This window comes from Seriola aureovittata, chromosome 6, assembly GCF_021018895.1.
Source record: "Seriola aureovittata isolate HTS-2021-v1 ecotype China chromosome 6, ASM2101889v1, whole genome shotgun sequence".
Taxonomy (NCBI): Eukaryota; Metazoa; Chordata; class Actinopteri; order Carangiformes; family Carangidae; genus Seriola; species Seriola aureovittata.
The window spans coordinates 29,444,387-29,465,159 of NC_079369.1; the positions used below are offsets into that span (position 1 = coordinate 29,444,387).

The window sequence follows — 20,773 nt, forward strand, 5'->3', positions numbered from 1 at the left end:
ATATATACAGTATGTATTACTACAGCAGCTGTTTGTCTTGTTACTGTTAATAACAATGTGGGTTGTAGGTTTCCCGGCACTGCGTTTACACTGTGAGGGTGAGCTCTTCCTTTCAAAGAGCAGGTTTATGGTAATGTTGGATAAACCTAATGTGACACATTCAACTAAAGTCACATTATCAGCTTCTTGTGAACCCTAAACCACCATTTTGAGCTGAACCAGACACTTTTCAGAATTGGGTGTTTAAATTTGGGTTGAACACCAAACATGTTAAGTGTGAACACAATCAAAATGAGTACTTGGCTATGGCTAGCTAGTAGACATGATTCATGTGTGTTGCCTGGTTTCCTAATGAAATCATTTTTCAAACGAAAAGACTCTTTGTTTGTTTAATTATATTCTATATTATATAGCAGGTGTGTAGCTGCCTCTTGTTTTTCTCTATACACACTGAAAGCTTCTGTGCTGAAAGCAGAGAAAGTGTCGGAGCAGGCGAAGAGGCCAGAGGCCTGGAAATGTGGACACAGTGAGGTGACGGGAGGAGGAGGACGGAGGTGATGGAGAGGAGGTAGCAGTGAGGAGGATAAGTAGACATTTTTTGTACCCAGCATTCTTACCTCTGATCGGTGTACCACCTGGTGAGGTAATTTGAATGCAAATAAGATTAGAGATAACCATTAGTATAAAGAGAAGAGAAGAAAAAGTGAAACAGAGAAAGACAAGAATGGCAGGAGAGCAAAGAGAGGAAAACAGCAGTGACAAGAGCGACTGCTATTCTCACCCTGTTTAAAAAAACTAATCTGTAATTATGTAAGGTATTATTTAATGTTGACTAAGCAAAGCTGAGAGAGAAGAATAAGCTGAATGATTACTTTAAAAAAAAAAAAAAAACATTTCATAAATGGCAGCTGTGGCAATGTATCCTTGATGAAAGCTATTTTCTTTAGTACAAATTTGTATTATTTTCCACCCAAGCTCTGGATAAGCAAAAAAATGTTTCTTTTATCTGTGCATATAGATATACTTTACAGATTATTTGCATTATACAACTGGCTATTTACTCCATGGAGCTGGCATCCTGCTATGACAGTAAAGCTACTTATTCCCCACACCTGCATCAGTGCTGAAGCCCTATCAAGCTCTAAAATATGTATACTATAGATGTATTTTTATTTGGGTCATCTAAACTATTGTCAGCATTTTTCCTGTGTACTATTTAGGGCTGAACGATTTGAGGAAAATATATAATTGCAACCACTTGCAGTTTTATTTTAACAATTTTCTAGAAGTTAAATATACAAATGAGGTTTAAAAAGTTATGATAGGCCTACCAAATGTATCTTGTTTCTATGTGTAACCACATAAAATAATGCAGCTGCTTATTGTAGGGGTCCTCCCTGAGAAAAGTCTAAGAGTTAGTTCAAATACATTTATTGATAACAGCTACATACTTTGTCACTTATAGTAATGATTACAAGCGCGTACTGTTTACCTGCTTTGGCTAAAATTAAACTTCATGAACTGATAGAAAAGACTGTTTGAGCCCCAGAATCCTGGAGGTGCTGATCAGTATCACTGTGCCTTGGAGATTATATTTACACAGTTCTGCATGTGCAACAGCAAATACATTTTGAAGGAAAAGTTATTGCAGCTAGATTACATGGATGCATTATTTCCTCACAAAATGAGGTCAATTTTGTAAATTCATATTTAGCAAGTCACAAATACGTTGATACTAAACATGTCAATGAGATGTTCATAGACAACATGTTTGTTTTCTGACAAAATATCTGATCTTACAGCACGACATCCACCTGTAGTGACAGCAGCTTTATTAAATGGTTTCTGGTTCTGTTCAGACTCACATCTCTTGTAAATAAGCAATTACCTTTGTGAGCACAACTTAATTGGGAAAACAATTAAATACTATATACATTGTTATACATATGCTTCTGACTAACCAACTGTTTGTCATGCCTCATGGCAACTAGTCTGAAACAGATGTTCAGTGGGAGGAGCTATTTTTGATGCCCCTGGGTCCAAAAAAAAGTCCCATCCCATTTTGAGACAGCTGAAGCACTTTTATGGCTTAGATGGGCATGAAACTCTCTTGGTTAAATTATCAGTACAAAAGATTAACAACTGTGTGTCAACATATCTGGATTTGTGCTAAAAAAACAACCAGCTTCTGTCAATAAACATCCAGCCACTCATCTTAAAAGTCTGTTCCAATCCCGACTAACAGACAGTGGAAGCTCAGGATTATAGTGCTAAGAAAATTGACCATACAAGCACATTAAATCTTATCACGTCTGAATTCACAACTGCTCTGAGGCCCTGTTCAGACCTGTTCAGACCAGTTCAGATCAGGTATTAACATCTGTCTCATGTGATCCAATCACAAGTGGTCAGCTCTAAGTTCAGGATGCACCTAAAACGCATTGAAGACACATTTAAGATCCGATCACTCAGACAACATTCAGAGGTCATTGGAGGAGCAACTACGTCCTCTGATAGATCGCCTACTCCACTGATGTCCTCTGACAAAGTCTGGGTAGGTTTCATCGTGACCCCAAAATATTTTACTATTTCAAATGGATAAAGCCTTATTTCATTGTAGAGCTGTGAGCAGAGCAATGATTCACTCAACCCCTCCTGCTCTCTCTCTCACTCACTCACTCACTCACTCTCTCTTTTTCTCTCTCGCTCTCTCTCTCACTCACATACACACAAGCACATTGACAACAGACTTGTCTGTTGGACTGGCTAAAAACAACAACACATACTCGTTTACTCATATATAAAGCAGGGAAGTGAGATCAGATCACAAGTCTTCACTGGAGACCCATTGTTGATGTGAACTGACGTACTTAGAGCTGACCACTTTTGATCATAAGTTTACAGATCACAAGACGCATGTTAATGCAGGTCTGAACAGAGCCTGATTCGCACCTTACATTCAGAGGTCATTGGAGGAGCACCTACTTCCTCTGATAGATCGCCTACTCTACTGATATCATCTGACACAGTCTGGTTAGGTTTCATCATGAACCCAAAATGTTTTACTATTTCAAATGGATAAAGCCTTATTTCATTGTAGAGCTGTGAGCAGAGCAATGATTCACTAAACCCATTTGCATAGCAACAGCTGCTGAGCCTGGTGAATATTTAAAGTTGTCCACCAAACTGACAGAAAACCCCTAATTTGTCAGAAAAAGTTAAAATGATTAAAGCTGGTATGTGGCTAATATCATAATCCTGTAACATTATCTAGATGAGTTTCATGTTTTTAGTTGTAGATATTGATTAAAAAAAATTAAAAGGGAAATACACAGTGCTGAAAAACACTTGCACTTGAATTAAAAAAGTCTGCTCTTTCTAACAAACCAAGTTATACCAAATGGGTTTCCTTCGACAAAACCATCTTTGGCTGAGTCTATAGTCTGGACACCCGCATGCAAAGAGAAGGCCTACATCAAACAGAAAAATCTGGTCAACTTTTACAGTTTGTTTAGGTACTTAATTCAAATTGGAGCTCTTATGATCTGAAAATTAAACTCAGATCATGATTTAATAATGATTCATCGTTCAGCCCTAGTAATATACATTTTACTGAGACAGTAGTAGCATTCCCTCCTTAATCCATTTGCCATTTGGGCATATCAGGACATATGCAGGAAACAGAAGAGAGAAGGATGGTTACTATGCAGATGCCAGTGATCTGGATAATAAACCAAGTTGCTCTTGAGTCAATAGGACGACAAAGAACTGTCAGATAGGTGGTGAGAGAAAGCAGAAGGGGGAGGCCCTGGAAGCTGTGTGTCCCCTGTGGTGATGAAGGGGACATCAGCAGCTTTCAGAGGGCCAGGCTGTACTGAGCCCTGCCATGACTTTCTTTCACAGCTGTCTGACAGCTAAATGAAACCCACGCCACTTGAGCGAGAAATTAGTCATGACAGGTTTTGGGGTTAATTGTGAAAAATAATAGGACTTTATTATATTTTCACAATGTCAGGGCTGGAGGGATTTTTCCTGTAGTTGTGTCCATCAAAACAGGATGTAGAGAACATCATAGCTATTGAGTCACTGGATTAAACTGATGGTGCCAGATGCACCAGTTGCTTTCAGCTCGTCAGTTTTGCTCTTTCCAAGCAGAACTAATGAAATCAAAACAAAATCCTATCACATGGAAATCTGATAGGCTATTGATCGTTTACATCTCCATCAGTTCTCTCGTCATGGGGAGTAGTACTCAGCATATGAAGACAGCAGTATAATGTTTCCTATGTTTCTGGAGATGCAGTCTGACCACATAACCCTGACAATGTCATCATACTGTCATCAGTATTATCTACTGTAGGCCCAAGCTTAACTTTAACAGTAAGCCTTTATCATAAACTGAGAGGATGGAGTCTAAAAATGTGATCTTTTTCCAAGAAAGGGTCTGAAAAAATGTATTTTCTGATTTACTTTTATTTCCTAATTTATTTTGTAATTTTGTCCAGTTAATTACATTTCCGTCGCCCTGTACATCAATCCATAGGTGGTTAGAGTGACTAACAGGGCAGTGGATAACTCCTGGATGACTGCATCTTGTGCAGATATAAGTGAATAACATTATAATAGGGGTCAAAGCCCTGTGTTAGAGTTTAGGTGATTAGGTCATCATGCTTCCAAACAACAGATCTGAATAACAGACTCGTCCAGCTCTGGTTTCTCATCTGTGTTTGCCACATAAAAAGACACTGTCAAAACTTTCTGGGTGGAACTCACACTTTACCGTTTATGTTCACACATTCTAAAACTCACACCTAATGGAAGTATATTAGGCTAAAACAAGAAAATCACTAACTGAGGTCAACATCCTCAGGGCAAATACACACACTATGAACTTGACGCACATTTGTGGATAAAAGACAGAATATATCTTCCTGTGCTGCTTCGATTTTGACCATTAATGACTGTTGAGTCTCCAAACATTTTTCAACTGCAGTGCTATATTACTGAAGTTCCACTTTGACCACCAATGACTAATAAGTAATTCAACTAGGACCATCTTTGTCATACTTTGTTCACATATTGGCCACTGGAGTTGCTTTCTGAACAAAAAAAAAGTCTTCAGTGCTACTTGTGGTCTTGCTGTGACCAGTGTAAACATGCATTTATTACTGCGTGTGATCATCTAGTTGCTAAATCAAGGACTTAAAGTTTAGCTCCAGTGTTGTTAACCACAGAGTCCTGATGCATTAATCCTCTTCCCAATATCCTTGGACAATCAGATCGTCAGACCAGCACTCACATTGCTCATTGGCTGAACAGCTCAAGATTCAGTGGCTGGTCAAGGTCACCTCACTCCTCCATGGACAATCTTTGTTGCAATTACTGACAAAGTGTAGTTTTCAGAGCAAAGCTATTAGTGTTTCTTAATGGATCAAACTCATTTAATAGAATATGATTATAATTCATGAGCAAATCTACTCTACAAAAAAATCTACTCCTCTACATAATGATTTTTATAATATCAAATAAATGAAATAATTCTGGAGTGCTGACTTTACATGCTTCACATTGCTATATATTCAACTTGTGTGGAACAGGATGACTCTGTTTTATTAAATGAAGTCAGTCATCTGTGCTTGGCTGCTGTGGGACTGCACATGACGAAAAGCCCTATGAGCCAAACTGAAACAAATTGCCATGCTGTTCAGTTAATGATACATGGCATGTTTGGCCTTACCTAGGGCCCTGCCTGTAACTTTGGAAAATCCTTGGAGTGGACTTCAAAGCAAGTGATATCCTATTGTCTGTCTCTCAGCCGTTCCTCTCTGCTTGTGTTGGGAAGATAGCAACCACAGGAGGGGCCCCTCAGTGATTGGAAATCAGCTTCTTACCCTTGCTGCATGGGCTGTCAAGAAAGTGTTGCCTTGGACAGCCATTACAGAGCTATGTAGGTGCTTGCTATGTAGTTTTTGGGGTGAGAGAGAAGGCACAGGAAGTGACAGAAAAAGGCAGCTGATACGTTGTATGGCGGTCGGCTATTCAGTTAGCCGCGATCCAGCTCTGCTGTGAGCTGCTGGAGCTAGTTTTGTGGAGGAAGATGCCCTATCTGCTCCGCTGGATGCTGCACGCCCCCTCACAAAGCTGCTTCCCGTGGCTACCTCTGTGTTAATACTAACCACTGTCTGTGGTGTATTCAGCACTGTTGGCACACCAATATTCCAGATGCTGCTCAGGTAGTTACTGAAATCTATTATGTCATGCTCAAAGTGGGGAACATTACTTCCATCAAAGCTTACTGTGTTTTTGCTCTCTGAAAAAATTATGAGCAAAATCAACCTTCAAACTTTGGTGGAAATTATGCAATTTCTTCTTTGTGTATCAGTCCTCCTCAACCTGTTAAATGAGTGTATGGTCTTGTGTGTGTATGTATGTAGAATCAAAATATGATCATTTTGCTGTGGGTTTCATATGTGTTGTGGCCTTGATTTTCTAAATGTTCTTTACTATGTTTGTCTTTTTCTAAGACTTACATTTACGCTTGATAAAACATCACTGCTTGAAATCATATAACCTCAGACAGGATCAAATATTTTTCAGCATTATGGTGTGATTCCTCAGGCTGGATACAGTTTGAAATGTTTTAATACTAATGCTTAATACACTCCCTGCATTTCAGAGATGTTACCTTAATTTGAGAAATATAAACTTAACTGAACAACTAAAACTTAATTTACAACAATTTTCAACAGAACTTGACTTGACCGGACATTTGATTCGAGACCTGACAGTTTTTTATACTGGACTTGTTTAATTTTTTAAAAAATCTCACCCAAATTCCACCTGTGTCATATTTCTGAGTCGAGCCTGAAGTTGTGGACATAGATCTGTTGACATGATTACTTTACCTGAACGCAGCTGTTTTATGCGCCCATTGCTGCTGCCGATGTCCACTGGAAGAAAGTCTTTGAACCAGTAGATCTCTGGGTCAGGAAAGCCACTAGCTGCACACAGCATCGTTGCAGTACGTGTTCTCTCCACAACCTTTAGCTGGGGCCCCATGTCTATGGTGGGGAAACCATGAGGGATCTGGTCCTCTGTGACAAACACAAACAAACAAACAAACATTGGTAGTCTGACAGCTGGACATGATAAGCGGATGATGACATTTAAGACCATGTGGTGTGTGATTTTCCTGTTCATCCCACAGCCTTGAGCTTGTGAGGTCCCCCCAGAAAATTCAATATAGTAAAATCCAGCTGTAATGTAAATATTTCTGGGTCACTGCATGACTAATCCCACTATAGAATTTATGGTCATGGATCTATGTGAAAAAGAGAGAGGGTGATGCAGAGTGAAATGTATTCTGACTGAGAAAAGCCCTGACCATGTTCACATAATCTGAAACCTAGTGTGGGCAAATGCTAGTCCTGCTGAATTATGGGTGAAACATAGTAAAAACATATGCTGAAAATCCTATTCCACACCTCTGTCCATGCTGCTGAGAACAGACAGAGTAACAGCCAAGGTGTCAACACTGCTCCTACCCTCCCATATATTACACATGATTTATGGTCACAACCAATAAATAAGGGAAAAGATTAATGTGCTGTTTATAAAAACACAATAATATGTGCTATTTACATATATAGAGGATTCACATATTAAATGCATGTTACACTATTTACCTACAGGTTATTGTACCTGCATTGTCTACCTGTACTGTTCTGCCTCAATCTCTGGACTGATCCCAAACCCTTAAAAATCACATCTCACTCTGTATGAAGTTAATAGCTGCAGAGGGCTCCCCAAATTCATAATCTCTTCTGTGTTGTTTTACTTCCTGTTGTTGTGTAGTTTCCCGCTTTTGTGATTGTCTACCCCACCCTGTTGTCGGTACCTTATGTATTTAGTCTCTGTGCTCCCAGTCGTCTTTATCAGTTTGTCTGTTCAGTCCTTGTGTTTCTGTTAGTAACCCTTTCATGTTCCTGGGTTTTTGCCTGTGTTAATGAACTTTGGACTCCTTGCCACCCGAGATCGGATTGTTTCTGCATCAATGTAAGACTTTTGTTTTTTCAATGTTGCATAAATCTTTGAACTATACCAGCTCTGCCTCTGAGTCTTCATTTGGGTCATGAAATCCTAAAACATAACAGCACAAACTGACCAAGATGAACCCAGCAGACCTAAAGATTTCCCTGGAGGAACTTAACAGGGTGCAACGCTGCATCCAAGGACTTATTGTGTACTGGTTTAAGGCCCCTGGCATCAAGCAGAAAGAAGTAGCTCAGGTGTTGATTCAAAATCTTGTTTTGTCCAAACCCTGGCTTTTGAAATGCAGGTGTCACAAGGTGACAGGGGAGGATTTACTGGGTGCACCAAGATGGCTGCCTCCAGCTGCAACCAATCAGCCACTTATTGACTCGCCCATCAAAGCAGGTGTGTTGAGGCAGAGAGTATGTGGTGATTGGGCCACAAGATGTGTGGGTGTGTATATATAACTGCAGGTATCAGACCACAGGGGGGACGGGGAGATTGCAGAAGGAGCAAGGAGGCTGCTGAACAGAGGGGAAAAAGAAACAGCCGTGGAGGGGACCCAGGCTGGCAGGAATCTGGAGGAAACCAAAGCTAAGTGACTCTCTCTCTCAGCCACATTTCTCTCTACTCGTTCGAGTAAACTGTTATGTTGACCAGCTAAACCGGCGGACCAGTGGAGTGCTGTGAGACTCAGCCCTGGCGAGCATGCTATATTAATATTTTTTCTTTATCACTGTGTGGAGTGCAACCTATTTTTTTCCTTTTGTGTGCTGAGGACTCGACAGTCGGATAGGCGGGCCGGAGCCTAGAGCAGCCACTGAGAGTCAGTGGACTGGACTATTGTCAACAGAGAGAGAGAGAGAGAGAGAGAGAGAGAGAGAGAGAGAGAGAGAGAGAGAGAGAGAGAGAGAGAGAGAGAGAGAGAGAGAGAGAGAGAGAGAGAGAGAGAGAGAGAGAGATTTTTTTTGATTTTTCAAACCACATTTATTTGCTCAATGACAAAATTTCAATATGAACTAAATTAAATTCATTTCAACATGTGACCAAAAACCAGCTCATCGTTCTCCACAGAACACAGCTCTTGTTTGAGGCTCCATGTCTTCTTGAACTCTTCTACATTATTTACTAACTTAAAGAAACTGAAATCAGTTTTTAGTCTCGCCTTTAACATCAACTTATAAATAACTGTTGCATCAACATCTGCTGAGTCTTCCAACTTATTTTTTCTGCTCAGGTAAATCGCCATTTTAGCCTGACCCAACAAAAAGTTCAACAATTTACATTTGATTTTTCCTTTCCTGTTGTATCCGAAACCCAGGATGAACATCTGTTTTGAGAAAAACTCATCAAACAAACCAAACATCTGGAACAAAAACTGAAACAGAGACAAGAGTCGACCACACTCCAGAAAACAATGAAAAACTGTCTCTCTCTGTGCACAGAAGGGACAGGTGTCAGCAACATCTGGATTAATGACAGAAACAAAAGCATTGACAGCAACAGCACCGTGCAGAACCCTCCACTGTAAATCCCCCACCCTCTTTGTTAATGGTGGTTTGTACAAAGCGCTCCACTCAGGTTTCTGAGCCTCTGTCAAGGCCAGGTGAGTCCTCCAGGGAGTGTCAACTCGACCTTTCAATTTGTTCTGGTTTAAAACTTTTACAAGTAGATAGTACATTGTTTTACTTACCATGCTGCTCAGTTTGTAATCAGCAACATTCAGCTTCAACAACAAACCATCACATGTAAAAAAAGGAACAATGTTCACGTTTGGCAGAGGATCAGTAACATCTGGCTGAATCAGTCCGTTACAATAAGCAGCTATCAGAAACAGTTCAGAGGGAGTCAGCTGCTGTTTCCAGCCTCTCAGGAGGAGACTGATCACCCTGACTGACCTGATCCCCAAACGTGAGGCCAGACCTGCGGCGTTGTCCAGGCGTGGGCCACACACCTCCACCACACGGCCCAGCGTGAGGATCTGGGCCTCACACAGTTTCTGATGCAGGGTCGGCCCAGCTTCACACCGGAGACGAGTCCCGTGAACCACTGGCTCTTTCAGAAGCCAGAACAAAGAGACACCGGCCTTTGGTCTCTCCTTACAGAACAACCCCCAGACTCTGAAAAGTCCTTTATAAAAACATGGCAGGTTGTCCAACTTACATCCATTAAGATCCATTAAAAACAGCGACTCAGCCGGACCCAGCCCACCACACCGCTCCAGTATGGCTCGAGCTACAGGTCTCCAAAGCAGGTCAGCGGGTCCAGTCAGGAATCTTTGGATGAACTGGAGCCTGAAAGCAGCCCCCCTGCTCGCCAGGTGGACCAGACCGTGTCCCCCTTCCTCCTTGGGCAGAAAGAGGACACTCTGTGGGACCCAGTGTAGACGGTCCCAAAAGAAGTCCACCATGACTGCCTGCACTCTGGACAGCAGGTTCCCAGGAGGGTCCGTGAGCGCCAGCCGGTGCCACAACATAGAGGACACAAGGTTGTTGATGATTAGGATCCGACCTTTAAAAGACAGTTTTGGTAAAATCCACTGCCATTTTTTAAGTCGACCTTCAACCCTTTCCAGAACATTTTCCCAGTTTTTGGAAGAGAGGGCTTCATCTCCGAGGTAAACCCCGAGATATTTAAGTCCTCCTCTCTTCCACACGAGGCCTCCAGGTAAAATCAGCCTGTTAATCCGTCCCTCTCCGACTGCTAAGGCTTCACTTTTTCCCCAGTTCATCTTAGCAGAAGAGAGTCTATTAAAAACACTCACAGTGCCCTCCAGAACATTAATGTCACTTTGGTCTTTTATAAAAACAATAACATCATCGGCATATGCAGACAGTTTAAAACAATGTTCACACCCAGGAAAAGAAAAACCCGACACCCGTGACCTTAACTTGTGCAGAAATGGCTCTATGGCCAGTGCATATAGCATGCCTGACAAAGAGCAGCCCTGTCTGACTCCCCTCTGGACTCTGAAAGGAGCGCTCAAACCACCATTAATCTTAAGTACACTTTCAATGTCATTGTACAAGACCTGGATCTTGGCTATGAGACCAGAGCTGAACCCAAAAGCCTGCAATGTCCGCCACAAGTACTGGTGCTCAACTCGGTCAAAAGCCTTTTCTTGATCTAGAGAAATCAGACCAAGCTCACAGCCCAAAGAACCAGAGAGGTTCAAAATGTCCCGAATCAAAGTAATGTTATCAGATATCAACCTGCCGGGTACACAGTATGTCTGGTCTAAGTGAATGACATGCTCCATCACTTTCCTCAGTCGACCTGCCAATACTTTGGACAACAGTTTATAGTCCGTGCAAAGTAAAGACACCGGACGCCAGTTCTTAATGTCCTGCAGGTCTCCTTTCTTTGGGAGGAGGGTGAGCACAGCTCTCCTGCAGCTCAGAGGCAACCTCCCTGTTCTCAGACTGTCCTGGAGAACCAACAACAGGTCCTTACCAATGACGGACCAGAAAGTCTTATAAAAGTCTGCAGGAAGACCGTCAATCCCGGGAGCCTTCCCGCTCTGCAGGCTCTGCAGGGCCTCCTGCAGCTCCTGAGCAGAGAGCTGCGCCTCCAGCTCTGCATTATCCCCCTCAGAGACCTTAGGAAGGCCCGCAAAGAAGGACAGCGCCACCTCTGGTTCCTCCTGGAACTCCGCCTTGTAAAGTTCCTGGTAAAAACCAACAGCATACTGACGGATCTGAGCCGACTCCTGCAGCAGCTGCCCAGTGTCAGAGCGCAGAGAGTGTATCAGCCTCCTCTGACCATTCTTACGCTCCAGACCGAAGAAAAAATGAGAGGGAGCATCCATTTTAACCACATTCTGGAAACGAGAACGGACCAGAGCACCCTGTGCAGAAATACCCAGCAGGTCAGACAGAGCTGATCTTTTGCCTTTGAGAACTTGAATGTGTTCTCGTTCTCCTGTGGAGTCTGCTAAATCCTGCAGCTCCACCCCTTCTCTCTCCAGAGCTCTCATAGATCTGGACATGTCCTTTGTGACATTGAAAGTGTACTGTAGGCAAAGCTGCTTGATTTGAACTTTCCCTACATCCCACCACTGCTGCAAGGAACTGTACTCAGCTCTAGTCTGTCTGTGATTGTCCCAGAAACACTTGAATACATTTTTAAATACATTGTCAGACAGCAGAGAGACATTAAAGTGCCAATACGCACTTTTACATTTCACATTTTTTATAAAAATGGAAAAATGTACAAGGGAATGATCAGATATACCAACCGGACTGATAGAACAACCTTTAAAAACATTAATGTGATGTTCATAACAATAAAGGCGATCAAGTCTGGCCAGAGATAAAAAATTATCTTTGGAGTGAGTCCAGGTGTATTGTCTCTGATTCTTATTAAAATGTCTCCAAACGTCACACAGTTCAAAAGTTTCCAGCAGCTTAATGAGCCGACTGTTAGAAGCAGCGTGTGGTTCCCGATGGTTCCTGTCCAGTGAAGGGTTTTCTGTGCAGTTAAAGTCACCAGCCAGAAACAGATGCTCTTCACTGCTACATTCACTAACAACATCTTTTAAAGTGTCCAAAAACAACAGTCTTTCTGAACCCACACTGGGAACATACACATTAATAAAAACCATCTTCACTTTCTCAAAGTCAGCACATACTTTGAGCAGCCGACCTGGAATGATTTCATCAACAGTGTAGGAACAAGGTAAGAAATCTTTAGAGAAGAGAATACCAACTCCCCCACTGTTACTGCTCTTATGACTGAGTACAGCCCCCCCACTCCATTCCCTCTTCCAGTCACATTCATTATCAGCAGTGCTGTGAGTTTCCTGCAGGAACATGACATTGATCTTCTTGATGTTAATCAGACTGAACAGAGAGGCTCTTTTAACATCTTCTCTAGCTCCATTAACATTTAAAGAGCCAAGTTTAAAGTCACACATGTTTAATATAAAGCAACATCGTGACAAAAACAAAAGAAGTAAATAAAAGAACAGAAACTTAAACTTATTCATTATTAGCCATTGTAGCTCGAACCTTCAGCAACAGTTTTTTCAGTCTAAAGATCTCGGGATCAGTGAAAGACGGCTGCCCGACTCTCCCTGCGTTCTTCAAGAACAACCTGACAGAGTCATGGAAGAGCTGCAGGTCAGGAAAATACTCCTCAACCTTCACCCTCATCCCCTTCGTTTCTTTGAGGAAGGTTCTGACTCTCACAAAGGAATAACCACTCTGCATTTCCACCTGCATGTTCTCCTCCTCACTGTCACTGTCCTGTGGGTTCTGTGAGTTCTGTGTGTCACTGTGTGGGTTCTGTGAGTTCTGTGTGTCACTGTGTGGGTTCTGTGAGTCACTCTGTGAGTTCTGTGTGTCACTGTGTGGGTTCTGTGAGTCACTCTGTGAGTTCTGTGTGTCACTGTGTGGGTTCTGTGAGTCACTCTGTGAGTTCTGTGAGTTCTGTGTGTCACTCTGTGGGTTCTGTGAGTTCTGTGTGTCACTGTGTGGGTTCTGTGAGTTCTGTGTGTCACTCTGTGTGTTCTGTGAGTTCTGTGGGTTCTGTGCGTCACTCTGTGGGTTCTGTGCGTCACTCTGTGGGTTCTGTGGGTTCTGTGCGTCACTCTGTGGGTTCTGTGCGTCACTCTGTGGGTTCTGTGTGTCACTCTGTGGGTTCTGTGGGTTCTCCTCTAGCTGAGAGGAGGAACACTGTAGATCTTTCTTTGCCAGCCTCTTAGCTTTTGCTGTGTTGGCTCTAGTCTCCGTGTTCTTCCTTTTGACAGACGACTGTAGAAACACGTCGTCGTCCATCACACAGTCGTCCTGGAGGACAGACTCAGCCACACTGGTTGCTGTGTGTCCTGGCTGCTCCTGTCCTTCAGCCTGAACACTGAGCTCCTCCTGATGCCTCTGGTCAGTGTTGGAGACACTGTGGTCAGTGTCTGCTGCTCCCTGTGTCTCTGTGAGGTTTGGACCGTCAGCTCCAACAGGAGTCTCTGCTGCAGACGCAGCAGCCTGACGGACACTCGCTCTTTCTGGACACGAGCGGATCAAATGTCCCTCCGCTCCACATCCAAAACATTTTAAAGTGTCAGAAGTCACGTGAACAGTATAATCAAAATCCTCAATGCGATATCTAAAAACTATATTCAGTTCCTCGTTATTGTTTTTTAAGATCATGAACACCTGTCTTCTGAAAGACATGACGTGCTTCAGGTGCGGAGACTTGCAGCCGAGAGGGATCAGTCTGATCGCGACACTAACTGTCCGTGTCGGCTCAGCTCCTTCTCCAGCATCTCATTCCTCAGAAACGGAGGTACGTTAGAAATAATAATTTTTTTAGCGGGGCTGACCAGAGACAGCACCGGAGTCAGAGTTCCTTTAATCACAACTCCACTTTCCACCAGCCCGTTCACTTTATCAATACTGTCCAGAAAAATAACCACAGCACTGTTCATCCTGGAGGCAGATTTAACACTGCCGTACCCCACAACTGCCCCCACAGCCAGGCTGCAGTCCTCCACCGACACACCGACAGCCGGAGAAAGCTTCACGGCGTGACGGCGAGTCAGCTTCTCCAACCCGGAGACGCCTCGCGCCGCCATACTCGGCCGCTAGGCCGCGGCAGCAGCCGCCAAACAAAAACACAAATAGTCCCACAAATACACAACTCACACAACTTTGATGACAGACAAAACGAGCACAAACTCATCAACAGTCACACAGTGGAAGAAAAATCTGAAAAAGTTTGAAAAAAACTTACAAACTTTCACAAACGCTCTCTGCAACACACCGCTCCTCTCACACCGCCATTCACTCAGAGAGAGAGAGAGAGAGAGAGAGAGAGAGGGGGGACCATCTGTGCTGGAGCCCTTCTAACCAACGATTCCCCCTTCCTGCCTGGATGGTTGAATGCACCTGTGCCCATCTACCCCCCCTTCTCCAAACTAGACTTTTTAAAACCCTCTTTTGATATAAATAAAAAGAGCCTAACCTTTTAATTCTTGCGTGTTGGCATATTTGGGTGGGTGTGGTTTACTCCTCTGAGTAGCGCTTGGGATAGAACCGACACAGGCAGTTTCCACCTGTTACACATGACCTGGCTGGTATCATGGCCAACTCTACTTTGCCTCAGCCTGCCACTTCCTCATCCTGTTCTACCATGCTGCCTGCTTCTTAGTCGGCAAGTATTCAGCCTGCTAGCCTCCCGTCAGCTTCTCATTCAGCTAGCCTCCAGCCAGAACTCCAATTGGCTAGCTCCAGGCCTGCTAGCCTACAGCATGTTTTCCAGTCATGCTAACACTGGTTCTCGTAGCTTCCAGGTTGCATCCAAGCCAGTTCTGCAGTCTGCCTCCCTGTCAGCTAGCCTCTAGTTGGCTACCTCGCAGTCTGTCATCCAGTTGGGTAGCAATTGGCCTGCTAGCCTCCAGTCATGCTGGCCACCACATGCTAGCCTTCAGCCGGCACCTAAGCCTGCCCTCCAGTCAATTTGGCTTGATTTTGAGGAGCCTGCAGCCTTCCAGTCCCAAGCCAGCAATCTGTTCCTGTTCACGGGCTGACTAGCCCCAGCAGTCCGTTTCTGGGGAACTTGAGCTCAGCAACAGCTTTTCTATTAAGACAGACCCAGGATGGGGTTGAATTGTCTAACATGATGTCAAATTTCCAGACCCTTCAATTTGTCCATTTCATTATTGATATATCCTTCTCAATTTTCCTATACAGCTTTTCCATTTTGGTCATTTTCATTTAAACTTTTCCATTATAGGATTTTCAGTTAGCCTAGATATTCAGTGCTGTATGTAATGATAACTACTAGCTCAATGTTAATGCTCCCTTAAAAAGAACCATGGCAAGTAGCATGTAGTTTAACAAGCTCTCTGTGCCACTCTGCTGTGAGGAGGGGAGGATATATCCTATAATGACGGATAATAAATGAAACTCTAGGGAACAATGGAGAGGTGAGGAGAGAAGCAGGCTGCTGTTCGCTATTCTACTCTTACTCCTGGTAATCTCAAAGTTGTCTTATTTAAATTTTGTGTGTTCTTGGCTGGCTGATATGGCCACAGGTACATATTTTCAGGAGGCACCTCTGTTTAGAGTTTAAGTGGGGTGTGATGGGGGTGATGCGCTCACCAAGGGTAAGCTGCCTTCTGGATGGTCAGTAATTCCATCCAAATTTTTAAACTACGACGTCTTGTTTTTCATTTTAAAGTGCTGAGCTGTGTATCAAAAGTAAAGTAACGTTTGCTGCAGATTAATTTGTAATTACTTTTTCAATACTGAGTTTTCAAATAACTTGCCAGACACTGGAGCCAGCAGTGCTTGAGACTGCTCGTGCAGGTCTGGACAGGGCCTGTGATAAGACCCATAGGAGGGTCTCCTGCAGTGGCGGCTGCTGGTCTTATAAGGAGGGGAAGCTCATTTTCGGCCTACATCATAAAATGTCAGTTTATTTATATGTAAATTCGCAGAGTGACAGAAGAGAGTCGCCAAACACAACGCTAGTCGTTTTTAACAAAGACAAAGTCGCCGAGGATCAGTAACGTCTCCAGATCAACTCCGAACAACGGAATGAAAAACTTGAAAACTGCCTCGGTGGATGCTTATACTTCAAGATCGCTGATTCTCTCATTTCGCTGTCAATCAAAAAGGGACTCAGCCTCAGACAGATCATCCAATCATCATGCAGAAGCCGAGCGTCCGGGCCAGCCCACTGTCCCATAGACCCCCAGAGACGCTGAGCGTCCGATGGGCGGGACAAAGCCCAGCATTTATCCAATGACCGTCTAGTTTCGCTGCAGTGTAACAACCCACTCTCTGCTTCCCCATTGAAGTCAGCAGACGCTCGGCGTCTACACTGTGTAAAGCTCTGAGGCGCTGCGGGGATGAATGAGAAGAAGTCGTGTCGGTTACCTGTGATAAGGAGCTGATTCTGAACAAAAGATGAACGTGTTCTAGCGCATATTTAGTCAATGAAATGTTCACACAACAGAACATATTTGACCACTTATTTTGTTGACATTTTAGGGGAAGCTGAGCTTCCCTTGCAGTCTTAGAGAAATCCGCACTGGTCTCCTGATATAGGCGGCAAAAGAAATGCCACAGATGATCTGTTAAAATCATTGAGAAATAATAACTAGTAACTCGTCGTCACGGTTACAATAATAAATTAAAGCTTGTCATCTTGGAATATGCCCGTGCCATCAGGGAAGAAAAAAATCCATTGATGGAATAACCTGGTCATTCAGTATATTCAGGTAGTCAGCTGACCTCATTCTTTGAGCACATACTGTTGCTGAACCTAGACCTGACCAACTGCAGCAACCCCAGATCATAGCACTGCCCCCACAGGCTTGTACAGTAGGCACTAGGCATGATGGGTGCATCACTTCATCTGCCTCTCTTCTTACCCTGATGCGCCCATCACTGTGGAACAGGGTAAATCTGGACTCATCAGACCACATGACCTTCTTCCATTGCTCCAGAGTCCAATCTTTATGCTCCCTAGCAAATTGAAGCCTTTTTTTCCAGTTAGCCTCACTGAATAATGGTTTTCTTAAGGCTACACAGCTGTTCAGTCCCAATCCCTTGAGTTCCCTTCGCATTGTGCATGTTAAACATAGCCCTGAGTTCTACTATTGTTTTTCTTCGATTTGATTTCACCAAACGTTTAAGTGATCGCCGATCAAGATCATTCAGGATTTTTTTCCGGCCACATTTCTTCCTCGAAGACGATGGGTCCCCACTATCCTTCCAGTTTTTAATAATGCGTTGGACAGTTCTTAATCCAATTTTAGTGGTTTCTGCAATCTCCTTAGATGTTTTCTCTGCTTGATGCATGCCAATGATTTGACCCTTCTCAAACAGACTAACATCTTTTCCACGACCACGGGATGTGTCTTTCGACATGGTTGTTTAAGAAATGAGAAGCAACTCATTGCACCAGTTGGGGTTAAATAACTTGTTGCCAGCTGAAAGATAATTGCCCATGCAGTAATTATCCAATAGGAGGCTCGTACCTATTTGGTTAGTTAAATCCAGGTGGGGACTTTTTTTTTGGCCAGGCAGTGTATAATGGAGCTATCACAACTTCCTGTTTCAAAATTTGCCATTTCAATGAAAAATCTGAACAATTTTAAAGTCAATATGATCAATTCTCTAGGAGGGAGTTCTTTACAGTATGACTTCCTGTTTCATGAAAGATAAAAATTGGCCCCACCACCAGAGCCAGACCATTCAGCAAAAACTTACAATTTTGAAAGTGAAGCATAATCAATGAGTTAAGCATCTTCTGACCAAGTTTTGGACAAAATATAAAAGTGAGATAGTGAGTTGGAATAACGTCCTGTTGCAGAATTTGCTGGGCCACAAGAACCACGGCCTTAAATGAAAACTCACAATTGTTTGCAATTTAGCATCATCAAGGTTTGAAGTATTTTGTGACCAAGTTTGAGGTGGTTATTGTGAACCTGCTAGGAGGAGTACAGCAAAAAGTAAAACATGATATTTTGCGTTGCCATTGGGCGGTGCTATGAGTATTACTGAAAATTGGCATAGAAATGTCTTCAGGCCAGGTCTCTAATCAAACATAAAAAGTTTGGGGCAGATAGGACAATGTGTGCTAGAGTTAAAACAACTTTTACAAAGAAATTCACTTTGCTGCCATGGGCAGGCCGTTCCACAAAAACTCACAGTTTTCACAGTTAGGCATCATCAAATTCTTAAGCATTTCCTGACCAAGTTTGGGGTGACTGTGATCAACCTGCTGGGAGGAGCACATCAAATTGTAAAACATGAATTTTCCTGTCACCACAAGGGGGCTTTATGATAATTACTTATTATTATATTGGCATGTAGATGTGTTCAGGCCAGTTTAGGGCGGTTTGGACGATGCATGTTGGAGTTATAGCAAGTTGATTTTTCATAGCAAAACCTGACTGAGGCAGATTGGACAAAGTATAATGGAGCTACCAAAACTTCCTCTTTCGAAATTTGCTGCACAATATAACATCGCAAATGTCTTAAGATGAGACTGACAAAATATGATTTCATAAATTCTCTAGGAGGAGTTCCTTAAAGTACGTGATCCTTAAATTGCAAATGAAATTCCTCTTGGGTGTAGGCTATGGGAGGCTTTTTTGTACATATTGGCATATTTCATGTGCCTACCAATATTTTTGCATGTAGAAATTTGTAGAAAAAGTTTTGTCGGGTTGGTTGTAGGGGGCACTATCAAGCTCTTTTGCCACACCCATGTGCAAGACCCATGAAATACGTTTATTTTCACCAGGCCTGATGCATGTGCAAAGTTTTATTACATTTAATGCATGGGAGGCCCTCAAAAAGGTGATTCATTTCGGTGCTTGGGCCATAACAAGCGATACGGGAATAGATAAAAGAAACAACACTGTCGACTGGAAACAGGAAATGAACAGTGGGCTCTTGTATTAAAAGTCCAATGTTTTGTCAAATCCATCCACCTGATCTCCCCCCTATGTTGCTATATAACAGTCACCTGCCTCCTTTGCTCATTTCATAACTACTACAGACATTAGAGGGCTTTTTCACTTCAGTGTGAACATGTAGCGTTAACACCATAATTTCGTTATTTCATTTCGTTGAAATGGGGCACCAGTCCTCTGGGAGGACAACAATGAATTACTTCATTGCCAAATTTATCAATCTTTTATCAGACTTTCTGTCTCGGGCTCTCTTGATTTCTGGTTGGCTTCTCTGCAGGCGGTCGGGCAGAGGTGTTATCTGCTGGCGTCTCTTGCGGGTTGATGCAGAATAAACTCTAATGCTCTTCACTTTGGTTGGATAACTTTAGAGGAGACTGGCGTTGACCAGATGACTTTAAAGTTGTCAAAATCTTCAAGAAGGAAAACTTGATGATGATGAGGCAGTTTTGTTGTTTTGGTTCAATTGGTCTTGACTTGGCTTATAAAAATAAAGGATCGCGCGTTTAGACAAAAATAATGTTACTTGGAGCTTGTGGCAAAGAAAAATAAATGACGCGAAAAGTGCAAAAATGACTAAAAGCCATGAGTTTGTGGCAGCTTAGAGCTAAGAGTTTCCATGGCTACAGAGCCGGGCTTTGAGCCGGGACTCTGAGCTTTGAGCAAAGTTCTCAGTTTCTATTTTCTGCATCGTTCTTCTAGCTTCAGCTTTTCAGCCTCTAGCTTTTAGCTTTGTTTCTCGCTTCTCGCACCTGGGCCTTTTTCCTTCCTCTGACCATGTGTGAATTGTTCACGACTGTTTTATCCCCTGGGGGCTGGCGCATGTTTCAGGGGCGTCACCCATCTTCTCCTGTGTTTCCACTTGGAGAAGAGAGTACTTTTCCACTGAACTTTGGAATAATAATTCTATAGTTTACTTATAAACTCGCACATCCGTCTTCCACCATGACCACAAAACAATGAATGAAATAACATATATGACTATTTGCACTAATAATGGCAGAGAGGAGTAATAGGAGTGTTGATTTCATATTACATCCTTCAAACCTGGAATTAATTATGATACAAGTGGTTAATTGATCAAACAACAATATAAACATTTCCCAAAGCTTGTAGTCTTTAAATGTGGATTACACAGCAGTTCTTTAGATTAGATTAGATTAGATTAACTTTATTTATCCCACAACTGGGAAATTAATTTACCACAGCAGAAAATAAACATCTATAGAATAAACATCTATGGAAATATACATCAAAAATACACTAATATACACTAATAAATACAATATACACAATACACACGATATGTATGTGAAA

At 42.7% G+C, this 20,773-nt stretch overlaps 1 protein-coding gene across 6 annotated transcripts in view; it reads right to left on the reverse strand.

Moving 5' to 3' along the window:
* The window catches only part of ptprfa (protein tyrosine phosphatase receptor type Fa), a 327,453-nt gene that overhangs the window by 155,784 nt on the left and 150,896 nt on the right, over positions 1–20,773 (reverse strand). For all 6 annotated transcript variants that reach the window (XM_056377834.1, XM_056377829.1, XM_056377831.1 and 3 more), the window contains 2 exons: positions 6,906–7,094; positions 618–635 (listed from right to left, as the gene is read on the reverse strand). In XM_056377834.1, coding sequence (XP_056233809.1) covers positions 618–635; positions 6,906–7,094 — 207 coding nt within the window. The remainder of the gene's footprint in view (positions 1–617; positions 636–6,905; positions 7,095–20,773) is intronic.